Source organism: Ambystoma mexicanum, chromosome 4q (assembly GCF_040938575.1).
Source record: "Ambystoma mexicanum isolate Mex_15411 chromosome 4q, UKY_AmexF1_1, whole genome shotgun sequence".
Taxonomy (NCBI): Eukaryota; Metazoa; Chordata; class Amphibia; order Caudata; family Ambystomatidae; genus Ambystoma; species Ambystoma mexicanum.
The window spans coordinates 492,625,272-492,651,250 of record NC_090928.1 but is presented as its reverse complement, the minus strand read 5'-3'; the positions used below and the strand labels follow the sequence as shown (position 1 = coordinate 492,651,250).

Sequence of the window (25,979 nt, the reverse complement as noted above, 5' to 3'; positions counted from 1 at the left end):
GAACTGTGGGTAAACTCCACCCTGAATGTCTATTTAAGAAAGGCACTCTGGCTCAGTTCTGACACCCGAGACACTTATAACATGATTATCTTTGTGACCCAATTTGAAGGCTGATGTATTGCTCATTTTTTGAGATATTCTTCCCTTTGTTTTTATTGCATCATGTTTTTTTTATTGCTTCATGTTTTTATCGCTTTGTGTACTTTAATGAATTGTCAAGGTGCAATTCGAATAAAGTTTTATTAAATGAGAAAACGCATGCCTTCTTGAGCTGTCAGTACCATTTACAAAACATCTTTGAGCTCCAACATGACCAACCAAATGCCTGGTCTCAGTACTCCTTGCCACACAGCAATGCTCTCCATCTTCAAGTGCCTGCATTTTTCAAAATAATTCAGAAACTTCAGATTGAAGTCTTGTGCTTCTTCCTGGCCAGGACAATTCCATTCCTAATTAAATTGTCCTTCAATTCCATTCCTAATTAAATCTCTTTCTTGCCCAATAACTGCCAAATATCCCCCCCAAACGCTCGTGTCTGTTCCTTAGTTCATTGAAAAGGACAAAAGGACAAGGCCTGAATTTTTGAACTAGCTGCAAGACAAAGTCTATGCGGAAACCTTGTGCCATTTCCAATGAAAGCATTGAATGTGGCCTGCCACTGGACCCATACCAATGCAAAAAGCTTGAAACTTACATCTGAATAAAAAGGATGGCTTCTCTCTCCTGAACCCCTATTTCCTGCTTTCTGATGCCGTTGGGGTTAAAGGACGTGCCTATTTCTATGGGATAGGTCTGATTCCTCTGGGCCATCTCCATAAAGGCCATACGGCCCATATCTTCTGGGAATCTGTACTCTACTGGCTGCTGGGCCCCTGTAATGACTGTCCCTATTAGAAATATTTGTTTGGAATTATCTTTTTAATGATGTCTGGGCCTTTTTCAGTGCCATAATATTGAGATAAATGTACCAATCTGTTTAATGGCTGTGTCTCCAAATAGTACTTGCTTCCTCCTTGACATCTCTCTGGGCCACTGCTGATCCAACCAACTTGAGGTTGACTTAGGATGCCCTTTTTTCGATCCTGAATGATGGATGCATTTGCATTCCCAACCAGACATAAGGCCCTCTGGGTCCACCCACTTACTACAGCTGGGTCCAGAGGATCCCCAGTTACTTTGGCTTCTTCCGCCATGTCCAGCAGCTTCTGTAAGTGCCCTTGAAACTAAGGAGATGATCTGGGCCGGTGGCTCATGCTTTATCAGCTCCTTTGGCAACATCCTTCCCGTAATGTGTAAAAAAAAGATATAGGCAATTTAGGACCCGCTGTAGGGGTAGTATGCTACTTTCCCTATAAAACTGATTTTGAACATTCTGCTTTAATTTTTCATCTGCAATTATTATCTAATTTCTGTCTTGGAAAGAAATTATCACAACATGGTACATGTGGCAATGCAAACCAGTCAAAGGAGTTTGGGCAATTCAGATCAAGAGGATTCAACATTGGATCCCCCAATTGATCCACTATTACAGAAGCACTTGGGCCTGGTACATCTTCCAGCAAGTCCTCAATAACAAAATGGTCAGGCACATCAACTAGCGGTAGAGTGCTTGTAGAGCTAGGAATGTTTGGAAGTCCCAGCGGAGAGTCAAGAACCGTGTCCAACCTGGCTCTCTTAGATGGATACTCTTTGTTCCCTTTACGTCTCTTCCTTTTTTCCCACGGTTGGGTTGGAGGGATTTGAGCCTTGTTTGAAGCAGGATTTGTTACTTTGTTTTTCCCTGGCATTATTTCATTAGTTCGATTGTGTTTTTGTGTGTGCTGTGCTGTTTTATTTGCTGCCTTTCAGTTGTCTGACTACCTCTTATCATTTGTGGAATTATTTCTTCGTGTTACTTTATCTCCTTACTGCTTTGCATTGTGTATGTTGCTTCCGTCATACTGTAGTTCCTAGTGCAGGGTGCAGTCTTTATCTCAGGCAAGCTACCAAAAGGTTTGCTAGGCAAAGTTTGTATGCAGTACCCTCTGGGACCACTACACACAACTAGGCCTACAGGTGTAAGCAAAACCAACCTTTGGTATAAGTCTGCACCACACAGGTTTTGGTAGCGAGCTGAACAGTCAGGCTTATCTCAAGAGGGAATGTGAGCTGTAAGGCTGTTACACGGAGGTCTATAATTACAAGTATTCAAATAGACACTTATACTCAAGGTTTCTTGGTAAAACACTTATTCATTTATTACACAGTAAGTTAGAAAACATTCACTAGAAGGAGGCAGTCTATATCACACAGAAATATACTTTAATGCTTCACAATATCAGGTTCTGAGGGCATTTAAACTACTTTGAGAATTCTCCCTAACAAGGTTGATGAAGCGTGTATTCATGAGCTTTCGTCTCACCTCTGTTCTGATTGGCTCGATTACGGCTCTGTGGAATTTGCGCATGGCACACACCCTTACTTTTGTATTCCAGTGACTTCCTCACGTCAACACAGTCTGGCAGTCGCAGTCTCGCTCACAAATTATGATGAGCTCCTGGGAAATGTTACTAATGAATGCAAGTCTGGATTCTTTTTTTTTTTTTAAACAAACAATCTTTGAAACAGCTTTTAAAAAATGTGAAGCGATGGTGCAAACATTCACTCCCTTTCTATGTGAGGTTTGATCATCAATTAGGTTTCCTTTTCGCTTGTAAAAAAGATGCACTGTTGTGCTTGCCCAAAAATAATTCAATAACAGAGAAAGTTTTGATCTTCGGTATTCATGCGTGAAGGATGACAAAAGTATTCAGTGATTCATTTTTGTGCATTTTTTATTGCAATTCAGGTCTCAGTTATGCGAAAAAATTACCTATTCAATTTTCCATTTTTGTGCAATTCTTGATTGGTATTCAAGTCTCTATTGTAAATGCACAAACATGAATAACTGAATACTTTTGTCATCCTTCACGCATGAATAACGAAAGTTTAAAAAACGGCTTACCTTTATAGTTTTCATGAAGAATCAAAGATCAGGGACAAAATGCAAACATCTGGAATATGTCAGGTCATAACAACCACAAAAGCATGTCTTGTCCAAGTTATATTAAAAAAAAGCTCCTAAAACAGAAAACAACCAACAATAATACCTTGCTACCTTAATTAAGCTACGGGATTTTTCATTTTATACGCTTCCATGTCGACATCTTCAAACTATTCTCATACTGTAAGTCTGCAGTGCATCCTGGGGCTGCAACGTTAAAATCAAACCACAAAGCCTGTAGATTTCTAAAGAAATAGATTTTTATTCACTAATATACTTTCTTACAATACATTTCAAATGAAACGTGTTTCCACATTTGCACAGATAATCTTTGTAGTTACTTTGTCTTCTTAGGACAGGGGTCTGCGACTTGCGGCTCTCCAGATGTTTTCGAATGCGACTCTGATGACCCTTACCATTTACGAGGCTGGCTGGGACTGATGGGAGTTGTAGTCTCCAACATCTGGAAAGCCAAAGGTTGAAGACCGCTGTCTTAGGCCATCACTTTATACAGATCGGTTTCAATGAAATTCAATACAATGGTAAGTAAAAGAAATGTAAAAAAATGCAAGTTGGGTGAGTTCAGTGGTACATGGCTTACTAAAAATATATGCACAGCTGCTAATTCTGACATTGTAAAAGTGAGCGGTGCTGTGTGCAAAGGCAGCGTGATATGATGCACAGGGCAATCTTGAGAAGACGTCATTGGACGAGATGTGTTACTCGTGTTCACTGCGGTAGAGCAGTTTGCTTTTGCATAGAAAGGCGAATGTCTTTCAGCCTTATTCTCGTTTAGACACTAACTTGGCAAAAATAACGGCCAACAACAATAATTTCTGCCACTCTGTATTTGCCTTCATTTTCTTTCACAGCTCACACCTTCAAACCGTGCAGACATTGGAGGCACAACTTGGCATTTCAAATATGTTCCCACCACAAGCTCAACGGTGAAGTCTGGGGGAGGAGACGATATACACCGAAATGATGGATTGCAAGTAGTCCCTGAAGCAAAAACACGGTTGGTGAGCAAAAAGCACAGCAATCACTAGATATAAAAGGATTCTATATTTTAATAAGAGACATTTAAGGCCAACGGTTCTTTCAACATTGAGTGTAACGTTGCCAGTAAAGATGCCTGTGGCTTCACTGTGCCAGTGGAATGTTACACTCTATCAAACAACTCACCTGCTTCCTCTCACTCTGCTCACATTCACTTGCTGACGTGTTAGGGATATGTGGTGGCGCGTCTGAAAAGTAGCGCCCAAATGGATGTGACTGATGGACTACCAGCCAGTCATGAAAGAAATACCCAAGCATGAGGTGAATTAGGAAGACGTCATTTCTGCCACATGCAAGACTTCAGCTGTGTGGCAGACTAAATGGGCCCAATTCCTCATCTGACAAGGAAGCCTGAGCATTTGGCTGCTTGGCAGGCTGGGTAAGGGGACCCTACAGGCGCGCATCATCACGGAGAAAGCATACATCGGTTATGAGGCAGGGACAAATAACACTCTCCTCCAGGCTATCTAGAAATGTCACCTTCTTCGGAAGCTGACCCACTGCAAGCAGCCTGGACATAGGCGGATTGCAAAACAGGAAATGTAAGAAAGGGTAAAGGGGAAACAAAGCCTCCTCTTGCTAACCACCAATAATATGGAACCACATCCTTGTACATGCCAGGACTGCACACTCTGGCATTTCAGAAAGGAAATGAAGACATTGGGGGTCATTATGAACTGGGCGGTAAGGGTTTAACGGCACTGGTAATGGTGCCAGCGCGGTTAACCCCTTACCTCCCTATTACGAGGATGCTCGCGGAACCCGCAAAGGGCACCTGGTTAAACTCTTATCGCCCAGTTCGTAATGACCCCCAATGTCTTAATTTCCTTTCCTTTTTAAACCAGGTGCCCTTAGCGGGTCCCACTAGCAGACCAGGGAGCTAACAACGGGCCTGTTGTTAGCTCCCTCCTCATTCCCATTGAGCCCTATGGGGGCTTGAATGGGAATGGGGATGTACCGGGTCCGGGTTCCTCGAAGGAGGAATTACCGGGTCCTCCAATGTTGGAATGGCCCAGTAAGTCCTCATTTGAGGAACCCCGACCTGGTACCCGGTAAGGAGGTAACCATGCCGCAAATTGCGGCATGGTTGCCTCCAACCTCGTAATGACCCCCATTGTTCTTTAAAGGAGATCTCAATGGCCACGGACTATTGGATTCCAGTAGAACTCTCAACCCACTCGCATCCTTCCTTCCGACTTTGCATGACACTCTGTTGTATCGTGGCTAGCTTTGCAAAATAGTAATCCTTATAGATGTCATAAGTGCATTCTATAGCTCTCCTCAAGGTCGTTGAGTTCAGAAACTAGTGATGGGCCAATCCAGGTTCTCCCAGAAAACCAAATGTGAGACTCCACCAGATCCTAACTCATACAAATATAGACACATTTTGCAGACATGATGGGGTCTTGGGGCACGTATTTAAACCATTGCCCTTTCTTAAATCGGTTCTTCTGATGTTCCCAGGCACATGGTCTGGGCTAATATTGTGCTACGAAAATAAGCGTTCAACGTCCACGTTTGCAAGGTTTTTGCTGCTCGGAGATTGATTACACAATGAATGTAGTGGCGCAGTGAGTTACATATTGACTACGTAGCGGCTGCCAATCATCTCAAGTGCTTTGTGAAATAGGCTGTCAGGGCTATTAGTATTGCACTGTCAACCTAACATGGAGGCCCAGATTTATCAAGAGGTGTCATTCTTACAACTCTGCCCCTCAGAGTTTATTCAGTGCCGCGCATTTGGTGATTGGATGAATCAAAGCAGGGCAAAAACACAGGTTCATTGCCAAAGGAATTATGTTTGGTTAATTCCCGGTGCTCAAAACTGAGAAGGTATTCCGCATTCCACAAAGCTTTTTTCCACGCGTACATTTGATTAATGCCTGGAAATTGCTGTAACCCTACCACGTGTAAATTACACATAATTCATGAAAGGTGAATTTCAATGAGTAAATATATTGTAACTTACAAGTGCGTAATGGGCCTACACGTTAGTGCACTGTTGACCTGTAGTTTACTACTGGGTGCACTTGCACAAGTAGTCCTGGCAAATGGTGTGCCAGACAAGTGCTTGTGGAGGGCAAGTAAAATGTTATCATCACTCACCAAGTCATAACATACATGGGGCAGATTACAGAAACATTTCACTGGTGTAAGTACAACGTTACTACCATGCTACTCTGGTGGGAGCCCTTGTTAACTCTAAGTTGGACTATTGTAACAGCTTGTTGGAAGGGGACCCCCACCAAACAAACTCAGAGACTGCAGCGGGCACAGAATACAGCGGTTAGACTGGTCTTTACGGTATCAAAGTCCACACCAATCACAGGTCTGCGTCGGTCTGTCCACTGGTTAACAGTGGAGGATCGGATACAGTTTAAAATCAGCGACATGATTTACAAATGCTTGAACAACCTAGCACCAGGATATTTGAAGGACAAACTTAAGTGGTATTGCCCCACTCGTGCACTAATATCAGGCAGCTCCTGTTGGCTGTGCCTCCCACTGGATGCGTATTTCGTGTAGACTGCAGATTCTCAATGTACGGGCCAAAACTGTGGAATGGTCTTCCTCAGAAAAGCCGACTCCCTGGCGTACTTCTGAAAAAAACTTAAAACTTTTCTGTTTAAATAATGGTTGCATGATATCTTCTTAAGAGGCTAGTTGATACTCTTTCGGCTAGGAGTTAATATCCTAGCCTTAGGTCCACCTGCGCCTTGATACGATTCGGTTCATTTAGTGCACGTTACAAATACCTCAATCGATCAATCAATCAAAGTTGCACGGTATTAGCTCTCGGCCAAGGTTTTCCCTATTTCTAAAAACACTGGTGCAAAGTTTATGTAATCCGGCCCATGGTATTCACAGTCATTTCTAAACGTGTTTCTCACGCTTACACACATTCAACTGTTGCTTGAGTGATCTAGATGCAAATAAAGGGATACAAATGGGAAACTGCAACACTGATTATCAACTTCTTTGCTGCCAAAAGGCAAAGCAAATTGAAAAGGTAGTAAATGTCAATATTGTTTTAGCTGCTCTGTACATTGTGTATTATGCATGTTGGCCCTGGTTCACAAAACATTTTTCTGGTCACACAAAATATTTGTGGTTGGGATATGTAAAAATTGCCCCTGATTTACAAAAAGGTGAAAAAAATGAATGTGGCACCAGAAGCATTCAAAAAATGTCTGCCTGCAACTGGACGGGCCTGAGCGTGATGTACCTCCACGGACAACCGAGGCTCGTGTGCCAACAAGTTGGATGTGTCTGGAGGAGTGGCAATGGGTGGGCAGTCCAAATGAGGGTTGCAACATGGCGCAATCTGATTTGCATAGCACAAAAAAGAAATTCGCTCCCGCAGCACTTGCCTCTTGTTTGGGACTCAGCAAATCTGCAGGAACAAGTTCCACTGCTTTTATCACCATTTTCCAGAGAAAGTGGTTCACTTTCCCCAATGTATCAGGAAACAATGGGCCTCATTACGACCCAGGCGCTAATGGGTTAACGGCGCCGTAAAAGGCTGGGGCGCTGTTAACCTATTATCGCCTAATTACGAGGTCCCTTTGCAGAACCCGACCTTAAAGTTAAAGTAGGGACCCGCAAAGGGACCATGGTGCTAATAGCACCATGGTCTTCCGCCAGGGTCGTAATGAGGCCCAATGTTTTAAAAACTTTCACCTCTCCATGTTATTTTTAACTTCCTGCAACTGGTGCCTATTTTGTTTTGGAATCAGCTCCATTTGCCAATGAAAAAGCTAAAAAGCTCTATTAGCTGTATGTGCTAGTCTTTGTGAATCAACATACACACACAATTTGTTAATTCTCAAAGGCGTTAAGTGGGGCGAAAATTGAGCCGGGGCTTTTAGGGGGCATTGCTTGCAAGGGGACATGGCCTAACGGGGCACAGGCGAGCCCCGCCTGGCAGCCCTTTGCGGGGATCATCACCCTCTCCCACTGCGTGGCGAGGGTGTTGATTCCTGCATCTCGCACATAAAGGGATGCCTGGCAGGGCTGGGCAACCCCACTTTTCTACTTTAATAGTGGTGCCGATCTCTGCCAGGCATCCCTTTAACTAAGAGATGCAGCGATCAGCGATGCCTCTCTTAGTAAAATGGGTGCCTGGTGGAGGACAGTGCCACCATTAAGAATGAAAAGGCGAGGCCACAGCCTTTCTTTCTGAAGCCATTGAGGCTATTGCGCATGAGCGAGTTTGAAAGGCTTCAGAAAACAGACTTCATTTCTTGCAGCTTCGCCTTTTCTTCCACATATGTGGAATCCGTCCCCAGCAAGCACGGATGCCTGCGCCACAATTATGAAAGAAGAGGCACTTTTTTTCTAAAGCCTGAAGCTCTGGCATGTGAGCGAGAGCTTCAAGCTTTAGAAAAAAAAACATTTGCCTCTATTGGCCTCATCGGCTGAGGCTGCCAGGGGACATTAGGGAGCTCTGGCAGCGCCCTGTCTCTTTGAAATTTTTCCAGAGACTGCCGGGCTCTGACCCGGCTAGCTCCGGTCCACTTAAAGCCCTGGCAATAGGCACCTAGTGCCCTTTTCGCACGCACATTGTCCTCTTTGTAAATTGCTCCTATGCACCGATAAGGCCACACATTCAAGCATAAGTGCATTTTCTTTGTGATTCAAGGCATTTGCATGTGCAGTTTATGACAATGATAAATTAGGCTTACGTTGCATTGCTTCTTTGTGACTACAACGCCCAATCGTCATTTACAACCAGAATTAGGGGTAACATGCAATTTGGGTCAGGAGTCATGCTTATGGAAATTACAAATGCACAGGAACCCTTATTGAAAGAGATGGAATCGTACTCACATCAATAAGGCAACCGTGGACACTGTCAAATGCAGGCAACCAGATATACGCAAGAGATAGGCAAAAGAGAAAACCCACTGCCGTATTTTTCTTTGCAATCTCACACTAGATGTTACCAGTAGGACATTAATGCAGAGAAAATGTAGGAATACTATTTAGTTCACAAATCGAAACGGGAAGTGCTCCTTTGTCAGCTAACTCTATGTGCCGATGACGATTGTGAAGACGGGCATAGAGTCGAATGGACTCTGGGCAAGTTTAGCGTTCCCCTTTGTGGAATGTGCCGTTGTCACTTCCATAGTTTAATATACAACTAGGGCTTAGAGCGGGCCACGTCCACCTAGACCTGGGTTTTGCAGGGACCACGGGCAACTGCATCTCAAGGGGGCGGGGAGTGGGGGGATTCCGCCCCCCCCTGCTGTGATGCATCTGCTGCTACAGGAGGTCTTAACCTGCAAGGCATGGAGGCATTGAAACACAAAAAGACACAAAAGGTGCTGCTTTGATGCAGTAGCACCTCACAGATCACGGCAGAGCTGCAAAAGTAAATCTTTTGGATTGTCTAACAGCGTCTTTAAACCTTCTAAGGGAAGAGAGTTTGTCTTCAGTTCATTTTAAATGAGTAAAAATTGGGGCGCATACTTTTCAGTTTTCTGGAGAATGTAGGCGCTAAAATAGTGAGTATTAATCACATCTCTTCTGTTGGTTTGGCCTAGGGATCTGTCACTGTGCCCTGCATGCTACACAGAGGACAGGGCAAAGGGAACATTAACTCTTTGAACTCCTTTGTTCGGTTTGGCACGATTAGTATAGCTCAGTGGCAACGCGCTCAACTTTCAAGACGAAACAAAGCAACATAAGTTCGAGTCCCGGGTACGCACTTAGAAACCTCTTCCATATTAAGCGCCTTATAAAAAAACTATTATAATAATTAGGAAGGTAAATTCTGATCTGCATGGTAGACGCATATCTAGGCAGCAAACGCTTAAAATCTGACAGGGACTGTGACGTGTCTTGTTCGATTTGTATAGAATTGTGTTTTATATTTGACTACATTTATTTAAGTAGATTGTATGACTACTGATTATGTTACATGTAACATCCCTTCATGAATACATTGTTCTCCCTTGCTCTGTTAGGCCACTCCTTGAGCCACATTGTTATGAACTGTTTTAAAAGATTACTTGGTTCTGTGCACATCTCCTAATGTGGCAGTCCCTTCTCAGTTGCCGTCCCCAAATATTGTCTTGTGTCTCAATGTGGGCTTTCCCTCCACTTTTCATTGGACATAGAACACTCTGTAAAATAAACCATTGTGATTTCCAAATAGATAAAACCTATCAACCGGTCATCAACATTTTAAACCATGTCTAAATTTTCCAAAAACGGTGCCTCTTAATTCTACGTCATCAATCCAGATTAAAATCTGAATGAAAGTCTATTTTCTTGTTGAAGTGAAAAGTGATGCCCATGAAAGTTGCAGGGAAGGTGAATAAGACAGAGGGTGCACTGTTGCCTTTCATTTACTGTGACCATAGAAATCTACACAAAGCTTCTTTTTGCTTGCTATGTTCTCTTTGTTTCAGGTCTGCATTGCTGGGCCGCTGCACATATTGTTGCTGCCCCAGGTGGAGGTCATTTAGTCACTCGGCCCCCACTTTACAGTGGCATCAGAGGTGAGGTTTTCATTGCCAAGATGGCCGCCGGTGGTGCTTTGCTTCTGGGGCCCTCTAGGCAGCTGTCTGGAGTTGCCAAATGAATGCACCAGCCCTGCCGCAATGTAGTACGCATGTTTTTTTTTTTTTTAACAAAGCGTGGAATGCATATGACATCCAAGCAAAAAAGGCGTATTTGTAATCTTTACAGAATGCAATAATCGTTTTTTTACATTTCATGAAAAAACATGTTGCTTCAGAATCAGAGTTGCAGACGTGAACGTTACTGACATAGATGTAATAGACATTTCTGGTATAAAAGAAAAATCTATAAATAATATAAAGAGTGCTGTGTGTTTGATCATGTTCTTTGGCTGCGCGCCACAGGAGTTTCCATACTGAGTCACTAAAACGGGTACGGTCCCACGATGATGGTTAATCTCAGTAAAGAGCTTGAGCGATAGTTCACCAAGGGGTTGACTGTCACCATTTCCAGATCCACAATGTGCTCTCTTGGTCCAGAGAGCGGCTTTATCAGGACCAACATGGCAGTCACTCCGCTGGTGTGCTGAAAAGACAAGAACAACACACATCTCTATCATTAAGACGGATGTCATTTCCTAGCAAACAAACAAAATGGCATCAGTTTTCAAGAAAAGTGTAGAATAACTTGTTTATAAGGATTATTTGGTGACAGTTCAATTGGTTTCATGACTTAACATGGCGGCTGGCAACGTTCAGTTTCTGGTTAGCGGTCCACGCTGAACGAACCTTATAGTATTCTGCGATGTAAGTGGAGTAACAATGCATCTAGGGGAAGTTGGCCCTCTCCTACTCCTCATCAAAGCTAAACTATGTTTGGCCTATGTAGAGTCGATAGGCTCAGGGCCGGGCCTAGTGGCAGCAGCGCCTTGGGCGAATTGGCACCCCCCCTCACCGCGCACCCGTGGTCAACAGGGGAAGACGGGGGGGACACACGGGGGCAGGCGCAGCATTTTTAAAAATGTTTCTATCTTTCCCCGCTCCGGCGCCTGGCAGTTAATCACTGTAATAGGGCGCTCATGCGCCCTATTCCAATAAAAACTGCCTCGCTCCTGCGTCAGAGTGGGGAGGTCTTCATCTCAATAGGTATTGTTATTAAACGCGCCCTGCCTCAGCGGGTGCATTTAATAACAAAAGGGCGCCTGCCGTGTCTTTTTCCACTACGCCAGCTCGGAAGAGCCCTTGAAAGACTCCCCAGAGCTGGCGTGGTGGCGGGGCTAATGGCACCCTGAGCGGACCCCCGGCCCTCCCTGCCCTAAAGCCGGCCCTGGATAGGCTAGTGAATGTAAGTAGACATTCCTTCTCATCCACTGTCTAGTGATCTATTGCAAACTCCAGTGACATTCGTCCACAGCAGCTCATTAAGCACGAGTGTGCACCACAAGCTAGTGGGTCAGGGGAGTGCCATCTCTGCAAATCATAACTTAAGAAATCGTGCAACTGCAGAACATTTGCCTTTTCATTGCACTGTAAACCGGAGATGGCTTGCAGGAAGTAAGCAGAGCCTTTGCTTATATTCATCTCAGTACGATATTATGTATGATATAGCTGAATGGGTGACATCCATGAAATTGTGGGATATATTTCTGAAGAGAATAGAGCATGGTCAGTCCTCAAAAGACTTGTCAACGGGCTCTAGAATTACTTTCCTATACATTGAATGCCCACTCTATGAGTGACTATTGTTTGCCATAGGATGAAAGCACAGTTGGATATGTGAAATGACAGAATATGATAAGCAGGGAGACCCACATTTCCTCTCCAGAGCTTTATAGAATTCACAGGTGAAGTGCATCTGAAATACCAGGAATGAACAATGAAGCAGGAACGTGGGATGATATGATACGCGTGACATGTTGTCTGATGCTTTGTAAGCTGGCAGGGCTTTTGAGAATACGAGTTGCATAAACTTCTTAATCAAACCGTAGACCGAAAATGAGTGAATAATCCAGAAAAGAATAGTTTTGAACTGCAGTCACCAAGAAGTTGCTTATTCTCAAGCTGACACAGAAAACTTAAGATCATGTTCCTGTTGTTATTTGTTATGCCAGTCTTAGCCCCTGAAAGTCTGGCTTAGTGTATTGATAATGTTTTCTACAGCATCGCGTACCAACTCCTTAGAATGTTCCATTGATCGAAATGCACAGTGGTTTCAATGGATTCTCCAGAAAGGTATGCCAGTAAAAACAGACATTGCAAAGGCTTCATCATTGTCGGGGCAGGTTCTAGAACTGACTCACATGACTCATGGGGCCTCAAATATGGGTTTTCCAGTGTGAGAACATTGCCAGTAAAATTGCTGGTAATTCTGTCAATGGCACTTTTCCCACACCGGCAAAACACAAGTTTGCCAGTGGGGGTCACTGATTTACCTCTAGCCAAGAGCTGAAGGTAAATCAGGCCCCCACCGGCAAATACATGCCAGAATTGCCGGGACCAGTACTATCAGTGCTGGTAATATTGGCAATCCCTCCATGGAGTCCTATGGCACTCCATGGAATAGGGATTTACCGCCCTTTATGCCACCTGGAGTGCCCCAGTAATACCCAGGATATCAGGCAGCAGAACCGGTAGGGCAGTTTGCCGGTACCCCACTGGAATTACCGGTGGGATACCAGCAAACTTATCCCACTACCCTCTCATGAGGGTAGAGGATGAGGGAGCAGTGCCTGTGGCTGAGGCAAATGCACACATTGCCAAAGATGACGTGAGGGATGGGAGAATGTCATTCCAGGGACTGATAGACAATTTCCTTTGACACATTCACATGGCACAAGTCATGGACCACTGTGTAACACCACCCAAACAATAAATATGACAATGACACAATCAGGAATGTCCTCACATTGATGAAGTTTAACGGTTTTTATGTCATGAAGTGCCCCAACAATTCCACCTCCCACCACCAACTCTCCATAACACAATCCCTCTTCCCCTCCCACCACCAACTCCCCATCACACAATCCCCCTCCCCATCCCACCACCAACTCCCCATCACACAATCCTCCCTCCCCCCTCCCACCACCAACTCACCATCACACAATCCCCCCTCCCACCACCAACTCCCCATCACACAATCCCCCCTCCCACTACCAACTCCCCATCACACAATCACCCCTCCCACCACCAACTCCCCATCACACAATCCCCCATCTCACCACCAACTCCCCATAACACAATCCCCCTCCCACCACCAAATCTCCCCTCCCCCTCCCACCACCAACTCCCCACCACACAATCCTCCCTCCCACCTCCCACCAGCAATGCCCCATCACACAATCCTCCCTCTCGCACCCCCAACTCCCCAGCATGGCCACTCATGGCAATCAGTGTCCAGAGTCCTTCACAACTGTGGCCTCTCCCCCCCCCTTGCCAGCCCCTGGTGATTTTGGGCACAGAGGACGCATTGACTGTCGTCGCTGCGGCCTGCCCTGCTGTGACCCCTCTGTGGCTGTGGTGGAGGTGGATGGGATGGAGCTTGTCCCCAGGTTACTGCTGCTGTTGCACCTCTGTGCTCTGATTGATGGCTCCTGCTAGCGCAGAGATGCATTATGTCATTTTCGTGACCTGTTGTGCATGTCTTTGCGGACATGTTGGCTGTCGTCTCGGCCCTGTTCCGTGTCATGATATGCACAACTCTGCAGGTAGCACCCTGGATACTGTCCCGAATGGCCTGCAGGTGTGTGGAGGGAGTGCGAAATGAAATGAAAAGATATTTTATTTATATCACGCTCATACACACGTGTTTCAGAGCGCGACCAGGCAAAGGGAAGGGAACAGGGGAGAACAAAAAAAAGCGACATCACTAGGCCCAGTGACATTAAAAAACGTGTAAGTACATGGGAAAGGGAAAAAGGGTGAACGTGCATGGAAGAGGGGAAGTGGAAAGTGCGGAACAGAGGAGAGAACAAAATAAATATGAATAAGTATAATAAATAAATAAAGGCAATAGACAGTGGCAGTGCAACCAGCAAGTGGCAAGTGCTAGGTTAGTCAGATAGGGTATATCTGAATAAGTGCAGAATGGCAAGTGGATGGGGGACTGTATGGGTACAGATACAGCCCCCGTGCATGTGGTGGCTCGGAATCAGGGTGAGCAGATACCTGGGCCAGAGGGCCAGAGGGTGGCCAGGTGCATGGTGCCAAGAGAGGTTCTCCTCAAGTTTCAAGGTGGCAGGGAGGCTGTTCCAAAGGGAGGTACCGGCCGAAGACAGAGATCTACCTTTCTTTGATAAACGGCGGACCCTGAGGAAGTTAGAAAGTAGAGGAGTGAAGGGCTCAAGAGGAGAGGTATTTACAGAGAGATTGTTGAAGGTATTTTGGACCAGGCCCCAGAAAGCCTTGTGGACAATGCAGAGGGTTTTTAATTTAATCCTTGCATCCACAGGGAGCCAATGGAGGATTGTGTATTTCAAAATGGCCACTGCGATGCTTCATGTTCCGGCGGTGCTGAAGTTTCCGCTGGCACTAATAGTGTAGGGTTCGCCGGAGGTAGCGCTATTAGCTACACTTTCTCAGCGGTCACCCTTATTACGGCACAATTACTGCAAGGCGCTAATAGCGTTTCAGCCAGAGTCGGGGGCGTGTTCACACCAGATTGTGATGCAGCACTGATTCCACATGACTCAGTGGTAACGCTATTAATGCCCAGTGGTAATTGTGCTGGTTTACCGCCAGACTTGTGATGAGGCCCTAAGTGTTTTTTTGGGTCTATGTATGTACTGATTTCTTTGTACTGCCCTACAGCTCACATAACTCCCTCCTAAAATAAGTCTGGCTGCTCAGCCACTCTACCCACTTGTGTAGTACAGGCCTATATTAAGTGTTGGGTCCCTAATTCCTGGAGATAAGTCTTATGAAGTCCCCCCAAGGGTCTTTCACACTAATCGTCTAAAGGCTTATGTCTCCAGACCAGACCTAGGCGATTGGCTTCTAGCCTCTGACCAAGAGGAGGAGGAGAGTGAACCTCTCCCCGATCTCCTCAGGGGACACCCTTGAGATTAAACTATAGAAGGAGTAAAACTCTCTTCTGATCTGACACTGCAGCAACAAGAGGAGTGCAAATATCTGTTAACACAGTTCGCCTTTCTGTTTTCTCTGACACCAGACTTGGCCCTTTTGGGCCACTATGATATCCTCACTGGTGACAGTCTCCCTGTCAAAAGCATGGGCTACAGAATGTCTGATCATGTAAGAACTCTATAAAGGAAGAGGTCAACAAGATGCTTTTATTTTTAAAAACATTTTAACGTGTTTTTATTGATATTTAAACAACAACATCACTTACAGACTCTTATGTACATTGCATAACATTGTCCAGTCAATTATGTCTGTATGTTCGACACCCCCAAATCCCCCACCCTCCTCCCAGCCTATTCCACTGACATCGTGCTAACATCATACATCGACTATAATATATACATTCGCCTTTGCTATTGATTGCGCGGGACAATCATTACTCTTCAGGTATTGCTATGCGATAAGGCACCCACCTCCTGCACCATATGTTTCCAGGAGTCAAGGTCAATACTGGGTTCATCCTGGCCTTGGCGTGCAGGTTCCTGCCATACTGAGGTTTCCTCAAGCATCCATTTTTGGAGATCGCTCCACCATAGGCGCACTTCTGGTGCACTGTCTACCCCTTTGCCCCATTGCTATTCTTCGTTTCGCCAAGATGTATGCTAAGTCCTTCAGCTTGCTAACATGTCTCGCCTGTTTCGGTCATACAAAAATGCCCAGCATACAGTCTACTGGGGTGCTTGTGTCCAGTGTTATTCCTGCTCTGGCCAAGGCCTGCGCTATTTCTTCCCAGTGTCGTCGGATCTCCGAGCAAGCCCAGAGCATGTGCACCAGATCCGCATAAATCAAATTACATCTATAGTGTCATCTTCTTACCACACCCCGTCCGTGCCCCGGCCACTTCTGCTTTAATCTAGTGAGGAGTGAAGCGTGTGTCATATATTGTCCTGCATGTATGCCTATTTCTGAGGTTGGTACGCTAAAGTCCATCGGTTTGCCGTCCTGTAATAAGTCTCCCACTGTCACCACTCCCATGGGTTCCCAGTACTTCCTCACATTTAGTCTAAATTGTGAGTCCTCCATCTTCAGTGTCACTAATGGGACCTGGTGGGAATAAGGTGACTGTTTCTCTAAAAAGCGACAGACCCTGAGCCAAATGGGCCCACCCACCTTTAACAGCAGCGAGGACTTCGTGTTACCATCCATACAACCTCCTTCAAATAAAATGGGGCACATACGGGCCGCAGCATCAAAGTGTCTTGGGACTTCTCATCTGATAACCAGTTTGTGATTAATTGCAACTGACGCACCACAAAATATGTCTCGAAATGGCATCTTTCTTGTACGGTCTTTGCAATCTAGTTAATCCTACTCTACATCTCGTGCCATGCCATAGGAAGCTACGGCAAATACCAGTGAGCCTGTTAAAAAAGACTTTAGGGATGTTGTACAGAATATTAGTTAAGAAATGAAGAAGCCCCTGGAGTACTACCATTTTCAGTAATGCTGCTCTCCCCATCAGTGAGAGCGGTAATCTGAACCAGAAAGACATGGACTTTTCTACTTTGTCTACCGCCTTTAGAGTGTTCTGTAAATATTCTCTCTTGGGGTCATGAAATATATTTACTCCCAAGTATCTGAATGAGTCGACCTCCCACTTCAACGGTAGTGTAGGCAGTGCACTAGGAGGAGTCCACCTGTACGCTGCTAAGGGGAACAAGCATGATTTCTGTTCATTTATCGTAATGCCTGATAGATCTGTGTGTCTCTCTAACACATCCAAAATATACTGTAAGTAGGTTTCTGGGTGTTGCAAGTACAAAAGCATATAATCTGCATATAGCGAGATTAAATTAACTTTGCCCTGTATAACTGTGCCTGCTTCATGATACTCATTACTAAGGTACTCTGCCAGTGGCTCCAAGGCCAGCATAAACAGCATAGGAGACCACGGCAGCCTTGTCTGGTACCTTTCTCCAACTGCCATTGTTCCGAAATGTGGACTCCTGTCTTGACTCTCGCTTGAGGGCTGCTATACAGCAGCTGTACCCATTTTATGTAAGTTGGCCCCATGCCGAATCTGCGCAGCACCGCTGAACCCATAGACCTGAGTCCTTTAAGACGAGGTAGCAATACTTAGAGATGAATGTGAATGCAGAAATGACTCATACATCAGTAATCAAACCGACTTAGGAAGATGGCAAAACGTAGTACTGTTTTATTTGCAATTGTCTAAAACTTGGAGTTACAACGGACATCAACGGACGTCGCAGAGCACGATTTCAATGAATTTAATAAAAAACACAACTTTTATAGTCAAAATTCATCATTATTGATGTCACACTATGTGGCAAACTACAAAAACCTACTTGGGGATCTGATAGACTTACAGGGAACATCTAAGTATACGTTCCATACTAAAATCAGGTGGACAACTAAGCCCTCCTCTAGTGCAAGTCATCTACATCGTCACAAAATACATGATGATTCATTGGTTATACAAACTATAGGGCTCTCTGTTATGTGGCCCTCTACAATTGGTTGGGACACTTCTACCCTTCTGGAATATTCCACACACTAGCAGCACTCAGGTTGGTACCCCAGGTGCTAGGAGGGTCGGCCTGGTCATGCCTCCCCACCTGATCAGCCCAACATCCATCATTACTCTTGCGGTCTGCCATTCAATTAAGGCTTTGAACTTGGCCTTGCAGAAGCTCTCTGTGCCGGAGAATAAAAGGGAGCGTGGCATGGTCTTATCTTTTGGTTTTGGTGTAGCTCGACCCAAAGTCTATTTTCATCTGACCATGTGACTGCAGACCATCTTTAGGAGCTCTTCGCTGCATTTAATACTGTTGAATGATGAACTCTTGACGCCTTCCGTGTTTTTTCATCCCACCTAAAACAGAAGTTTGTTTCTTTCTCACATTCATGGAACTACTTGACAGACAACCAGGTTCACAATGGCATCAACTCTTGGTGCTGGGCCAGCCAGCCTTTCTTGAATTCTCTTTCGCCCTTAGCTATTTTCCAACTGCACCACACTGAATCCCTTTCCATTCACAGGGTTGAAGTCTCATTAAAGTGCATCGTGGAACATCCAGGTTCTATACATTCCTATGTATATACGTTGGCGCATCACTGCAATCTATTCACTACGTAGCCAGCCTCACGATTATTTCATCTACTTGCCTTACAGCATCTGTACAAGTGTAAAATGACTTTGCATTTTCTTCAGTGTTTCTTCGTACAAGCATCTTCATTTCAATCGCAAAATGTTGCTTATCCTTGGCACCTTCTGTTCAGATCTTATAGAATGTCTATGTTCTTTCGTCTTGTGTATCTTTTCAGGCTGTGTCAGTTCTGCTTCGTATGACGTTACCTGCCTTCTTTCTCATTCATTTTCTCACGTCTTATGGGACTCTGTCCAGTAGACCATCATTTCTTTGTGAATGCATATAGGGTTTTCTAAAGGGATACCTTGTTTCAAGAATTATTTGCGGTGCAGGCATCCTCACGGGTACTGCATGTGTCGCAATTTCCAGTTCTGAACATATAGGCAACATAAGGGCAGAGCTTCTGGTAGGGGCATTTGGTTGTGCTACTACAGCGCTGTTAGCCATGGCCATCTAACCGAGTCGAATGCTTTTACTGCGTCGAGCGAGGCTACTGCGTATCGATGTGTGCTTCCGTGGGTACTATATATGACATTGTGCAGTCTCCTCAGATTACACGTGATGTTCCTGCCTGGTCTGTAACCCGTCTGGTCTGGGTGTATGAGTTTAGATGTTACTGGCTTAAGTCTGTTAGCCATCAAGGCTGTGAGGATTTTCCCATCTTGGTTGAGCAGTGTGAGAGGTCTGTACGATCCACATTCGGTTTCAGGCTTATTGGGCTTTAGTAGTGGAACTATAATAGACACTCTGAGCGACGCCGGCAGTGCAGCTGTGTCAAGTGGTTCATTCAACATGGATAGCAACAGGGATATCATGTCAGCTATGAATTCCTCATAGAATTTGCTAGCCAATCCATCCATCCCTGGGGCTTTACCAGTTGGCAACTCCCTTATGGTGGCTTCCAGCTCATCCATGGTTATGGGGGCTTCAAGCCTATCGCCTGTCTCTTCATCTAGCTTGAAGAGATCTATCTGTGCTGGGGCTTCATCTATTTCTGACGAATACGCCACTGGCGTCTCTGTATATAATTCCTTTTAATAATAATAAAAGCACTCATTAATATTTTCTTGCGTTACACATACCTCCCCATCCCTTTCCACGATCTCCTGTATTAATTTCCATTTGGACTCACTTCTGTACAACCAGGCCAACAAGCATCCCGGCTTATCACCCTCAGCGTGTTGTCTCTCTACATATTTCCTGTGGTCCGGCTTGCCTAATCTCTCCCAATGTACCAGGCATTCCTGCTGTAGTCGGGCTACTTCTTGGCCCCTATCGCTGTACAAATCGCCTGAGCGGTCTATGGCCTCTGATTTAGTTTCAGCTTTAAATAAATTGTTTTCTATCACGGCTTGCACACCTTTAGCCTTGGCTATCGCCGGTCCCCTGATCACAACCTTAAAAGCTTCCCACAATGTGCCGGCTGAGTCGACGCTTCCATATTGTTCCTAAAGTAGTTCTTCACCCCCTCCCTCAACTCTTCCTGAAACCCCACATCCCTGACGGACTCCCTTCTTAGCTTTCAGGTCAGGATGCACACTCTAGGGGGGCGGGTTTTCCATGTAACTACTAAGGGTGCATGATCTGACAGCACCCCAGCCCTGTATTCTGCTGCTTTAAATTCTTTCATTGTCTCTTCTCCTGTAAATACATAGTCCAATCTAGTGTGTAGGTCCTTAAGGGCAGTATAATGAGAAAATCCTTGGGAGTGCGGGTGTAGGGCTCTCCATACCTCGGTCAATTTGAATGCTTGCACCAACACATTCAAGGCTTTTGCCGGCGGGCCTGGATGTGTTAATTTATCATCTGATCTGTCTACCTAGGGGTTCAACGTGCAATTAAAGTCACCGCCCCATATCACTCTACCGTCCCTGTGTTTGCCAATCTGGGGGTATAATGAGCAGAAATAGGCTGTGGTATCATGATTTGGTGCATAAGTATTAATGATACATACTTCTCTCTGTTCCACAAGCTCTTGGATAGTAATCACCCTGCCTTCCTTATCCCTGTTAGTTTTCAGGACTTTAAAATGGTACGGACGGCGCCACCCATATCAGAACGCCTCTTGCAAATGCCGAATATGGCGAGCCCAGGGTTTTGCCATTCCATTTCCTAGCAAGTGCAGCTTGTATGTCCTTAGTGAGGTGTTTCTTTTGAAGGAGTGCAATGTCAATCTTCTGGCGTCTCAAATATGACATCATTCTATTATATTTAATATAACTATTGAGCCCTCTAACATTCCATGTGGCTATCTTAAGGTGCCCCATCCCGGATAAGCAATTTTGCATACCTCAACCGTCCAATGCATCTATCACATATCCCTTGCGTGGTTCTATAGGCTAACTCCCTTCTAACTACCCAACTCCCTTACCCACCCCCTCCCCAAAAATTGCCCAGCTCAGTGCCTTATACTCAGGCATCCCTGCGTCTCTCCCCTACCCCTGTTGCTTATCCTGGGGGCTGGGGCAGGTGGATACTCGGCAACCAGTATCCGGAAAAAAAAACACTTTGGGGAAGGTCGCTTCTCCGCAGTATGCTTCAGATGGTGTGCGCACTGCTGGCTCCTGTTATGCTTAGGTATTGGTGCCTGTACTCTGTGCACAAGGTCCTTGTCTCTTGCAATCTGCCGGTACCCCGGCTTTGTCCTAGCGGTCTTCCGCTGGATTATCAACGTTTGTCTCCCCTGCCTGTCGTCTGTGGGACCTTTTCAGATGACACGCTCTCAGTGTCCATCCATGTGTGAGTGTCCCTCCGGTTATCAAAAAAGATGGTTCTGCCCTTACACCTTCAGTCCTGTAGGGTACAGTAACATGTACTTCAGGTTCGCTCCACGTTCTCTTGACAGATGTGAAATGCAGCCTTTGTTTTTGCACCTGCAGTGTATGATCTGGATATGCAGGTACGTTTGCTGATGCTCGCTGTATTGTGCCACCTTTCCAGAAATGCTCAAGGATCCTTTCTCTATCTTTATAATTGAGTATCCTGGCTATTATGGGCCTTGGTGGGGCACGGTGAGGTGGTTTATTCATCAGGGACCTGTGGGCCCTTTCCAATATAAGGCCTTGGGTGAGGGTGCCCGGGCCGATTTCTTGTAATTGCATATTTTCAATAAAGTTAGTGGGGTTCGCGCCCTCCTCCCCTTCAGGCATTCCAATAATTCTCATATTATTGTGTCTGGCCCGGCCTTCTGCATCATCAACTTTACCCTCAAGATTCTGCACTTGCTGTTGCAATATTGACAAGTCCCTGGAGGTGCCCCTCTGGCCGCCTGCATTCACTGTTAGCTTCTTTTCTAGTGTTCCTGTGTGCTCCAAGAGCGCCCAAACATCTTGCCTTAGAAGGTTCACGTCCAGGCTAATGGCATCCATTTTGGATTCCAAAGCAATCTGCAGAGCCGCTATGGCATCTAGGACCCATTTAGCATGATTTTGTTCTCCATGTGAGGATAGAGCCTCTGATGCTGCGTTGTCCGGCAAGTTCGTGGATTTGGTAAAAGTGTCTAATGTTGGCTGCTTAGATTTGTTCTTTTGTGTCTTGGACGCAATGGGTGAATTAATTAGACTGGTGAGTCTGTTCCCGTCCGCCCACTTGGTTACTTGTATCTTATTGCAGGATGCCAATGGATATTGGCTAAGGACTATTCGTTAAGTTTCAGGGTGGTCAAGTTGCCTCTCCGGTGTTTCAAGCGGACTCTGCTGGTAAATGGCATCCTTTGTATTGCTGTGGTGTCCACAACCCTGTACCTTCCACAAGGTTGCGAACCGTGCCAGGCATATACTCAGTGATGATACCTCATTAAGCTTTGCTGGTACTGACGTGGTTTCCCCTGTGCGTGTGTCCTGTGGGGTATATAGCAACAAAGGGGTCTACTTTTGTGGTTCCGCGGACTTCCAGGAGTCTGATTATGGTCGGCAGGCTGTAGTTTATATGACCATATTGGTTCCTCCACTGATCACTGTCCACGGAATGCCAGTGTTTGTCTATTGAGTGTGTATATTCTCACTCTTCTGAGGATATTTCGCCCCTAGGGTCCTCCTTTTGTTTCTTAAGGTAGCCAGTACTAATCGGCCACCTACTGATGCATATGTTCTGGTCACTTGTTTGGCTCGGGTTCTTTAATTTGAAGCAATGATCCATATAGTCAGGCGCTTCCTGCGCTTCCGTCCTCCTTCAATTCTGTCTCTATGTGGGTGTGGATTGCACTGCAGTGTGCAGTGCCTTAGTTCGTTGTGTCCCACAGGTTTGTGCCCTCTCATATATTCTCCTGTGTCAGGGCTGCTTGATGCCACTATTTGGTGAAGTAGCCAGTCTAGAATTGTTGCTCACCAAGCACCTCAAGAGATACAGTATCTCTTCTTATCGTCACTTATTTGATTTAGGCAATGAACTTTGTTACAAAGTTCTGTTTACTCAGACGCCTCCAGCGCTACCATCCCTCACTGGGCTGTCTCTGTAGGACTGTGGATTGCACCGCAATCAGTGGTGCCTTCCTTAGTTGTATCTGGATGGTGTGTGCACTCTCATACGCTCTCCTGTGTCAGGGCTGCCTAACAACGCTGTTCTGTGGGCTGTCCCATACAAGTTGCTACTTGCCATTCCCCCTGCGGCATTCAGTTTCACCTGGTAATTGCGCTTCTGTAGCATAGGTCCTTAGCAATGCTACTTTGTTTCATGTGTTTAGGCACTGCCAGTGCTTCTGTCCAGCTTGGGCCGTCCCTGCTATAGCCGTAGATTGCACCCGATCTTCACGGTCTCCCTTTGTTTTGTTTTTTTTTATACAAACATTTTTATAAAATTTTCCACACATACATAAACATTACACAAAACACTGTGCATTGCAGAGGAAGGAAAAAACAGAGGGTAAACCATAAGGGGGGGTCAAAACAAAATTGGGGCGTGGCCTCTGCCCCTTGGACCATCAAGTCTTTGATGAGGGAACACAGGACACAGTCCCTGTGCGCCAGGCCCGCCAGTCCATGGGTACCTTGCTCTTAACGCTCCCATTGCCAGTGACGCTGCTTTGGGGGCTTAGCCATCGTCTTCCCATCTCTGCCAGATTTTGCTCGCTTTCTGCGGGCATCCCCTTGCTGCGTATACATTGCGCTCCATTATTACACAGATGTCCACGTCCGTGATCCATGGATCGTAACTAGGTGTTCTTTCCGATCCCCATAGCTGCGCAATGTTCCTTCTCAATATCGCTGTAGCGGTTGACCAGAGCAGTTTCTCATACTGGGTCAGGTCACATTCATCGGAGATCCCTAACAGGAGTTGTTTTGGTCCCCTTTGTATTGGCTTGCCCAAGACTCTGGACAGTTTGTCACACCATTTCCGCCATGTATTTTGTTGCATTCCCATATGATGTGGAAGAAGGTTCCTTCCTCGTGCCTGCATCGTATGCATCGCGGGTCCAAGACCCTGCCCCACCGGAAGAGTGCCACTCTTGGATAGTAAATACGATGAAATGGTCGCCTCACAAGGGTACATCAAGGCTTCCATCCAGTCTTCCGATTGTAGAGGGCCAACGTCTCGCTCCCACCTGGCCCTCAAGCTGACGAGCTCGGGTGTAGCAAAGGATGTGATTGCGTTATACATGGTTGAAGTGACTTTTCTTTTTATTTGGTCCTGGACTATGATACGCTACAGCGGGGTACATTCTAGCGTGTCGCTGATGATCTGTTGATGGGCGTGCAGTGCGTGTTTCAGTTGCGTATAATGGTATCCTTCCTAGGATGGGAGGGCGAATTCCGAACGCAGTGTTTCCACGGGGACCAATTTCTCCTCTTTTATTACGTCTCCTACTTTGGTGATGTCACGTTGGGCCCAGGTGGGCCATTTCGGCAACTTCTGTAACTCGGGGAGAAGCCTGTTGTTCCACAATGGTTGGGGCAGCGTCAGTTTCGATTCCCAGCCTACATGCCGGTGTGCTTCCGCCCAGATTCGTGTGATGTGCGTTTCCATGGTAGGAGCTGATGTGCGGCCCATGCCACAGTATAGAAGTTCCAGGGGTGTTATGCTGCTGTTGGTGTTAAACCTTCTGATATGCGGCAGGTTCCTTTCCCCATGGAGCATGTCATTCACCACCGGTATCTGGCTGGCCCAGTAGTAAGTTTGCAGCCTGGGCAGCCCAATCCCCCCCACCCAGACAGATCTCTGAAGGGTGGAAAGAGCGATCCGCGGGGGCCCTCCACTCCAAAGCACTTTCCGGAGGATACGGTCTATTTTGAGGAATTCCTGGTGCGGAATATGCAGCGGTGCATTTTGCAGAACATACAAGAACTTGGGAAGGGTGATCATTTTGAATATGGCAGCTCTGCCCATCAGTGTCAGTGGAAGGGAGCTCCAATGGCGAGTGTCCTCAGCGAATCTCACCACGACTGGTTGTAGATTCAGAGCTATGTAGTCTGTGAGGTGCTTCGTGATTTTCACCCCTAGGTATTTGAACTGATCAGTAACAATTTGATAGGGGCAGTCTATGGGGCAAGTGGCAGCTACGCTTCCAATGGGAAATAGGATGGATTTTGACCAGTTCACGCGTAGGCCACTGAAGGCTCTGTATCTTTTCAGCATTTGGGCAACATTTTGGCAGGAGTTGCGTGGGTCTTTCAAGTAGATAAGCAAGTCATCCGCATAGAGGGACACTCTATCCTCCCATGTTGCTGACCACCGGAAGCCCTCCCAGAGTGGGGTATTTCGTAAAATGATGGCCAGTGGTTCGATGGCAAGTGCAAAAATCATGGCCGACAGGGGACAACCTTGCCTCGTTCCTCTGCCCAATCTGAAAGGGACTGATTGCCAGCCGTTGATCTTAGTTGTGGCTATTGGACATTCGTATAGTAGTTGCACCCAGCCGAAAAAGTTTGCCCCAAAACCCATGTGCCTCATTATGTCCCAGATGGCCTCCCACCTCACCGAATCAAAAGCTTTTTCAAAGTCTATTGCCAACAAAGCCAGCGGACCCTGTATTCTGCCGGCTTTTTCTAGTGCTGAGTGCAACCTGTAGAGATTCATGTGTGTCGATCTCTCGGGCATAAAGCCGCATTGGTCAGTGTGGACCAAGGAGGGGATGACTTGTTGTAGCCGGTTTGCCAGGATCTTCGCAAGTATTTTGGTTTCACTGTTTATAAGTGAAATGGGCCTGTAAGAGCTGCAGTGTTCAGAGGGTTTGTCCGGTTTGGG

General features: G+C 45.9%; 1 protein-coding gene across 2 annotated transcripts in view; it reads right to left on the bottom strand.

Moving 5' to 3' along the window:
- Positions 1 to 10,754: 10,754 nt before the first annotated feature.
- The window catches only part of EFEMP1 (EGF containing fibulin extracellular matrix protein 1), a 678,736-nt gene continuing 663,511 nt past the window's right edge, over positions 10,755 to 25,979 (bottom strand). For both annotated transcript variants that reach the window (XM_069608055.1, XM_069608056.1), the window contains one exon: positions 10,755 to 11,134. In XM_069608055.1, coding sequence (XP_069464156.1) covers positions 10,973 to 11,134 — 162 coding nt within the window. In that variant the 3' untranslated portion in view covers positions 10,755 to 10,972. The remainder of the gene's footprint in view (positions 11,135 to 25,979) is intronic.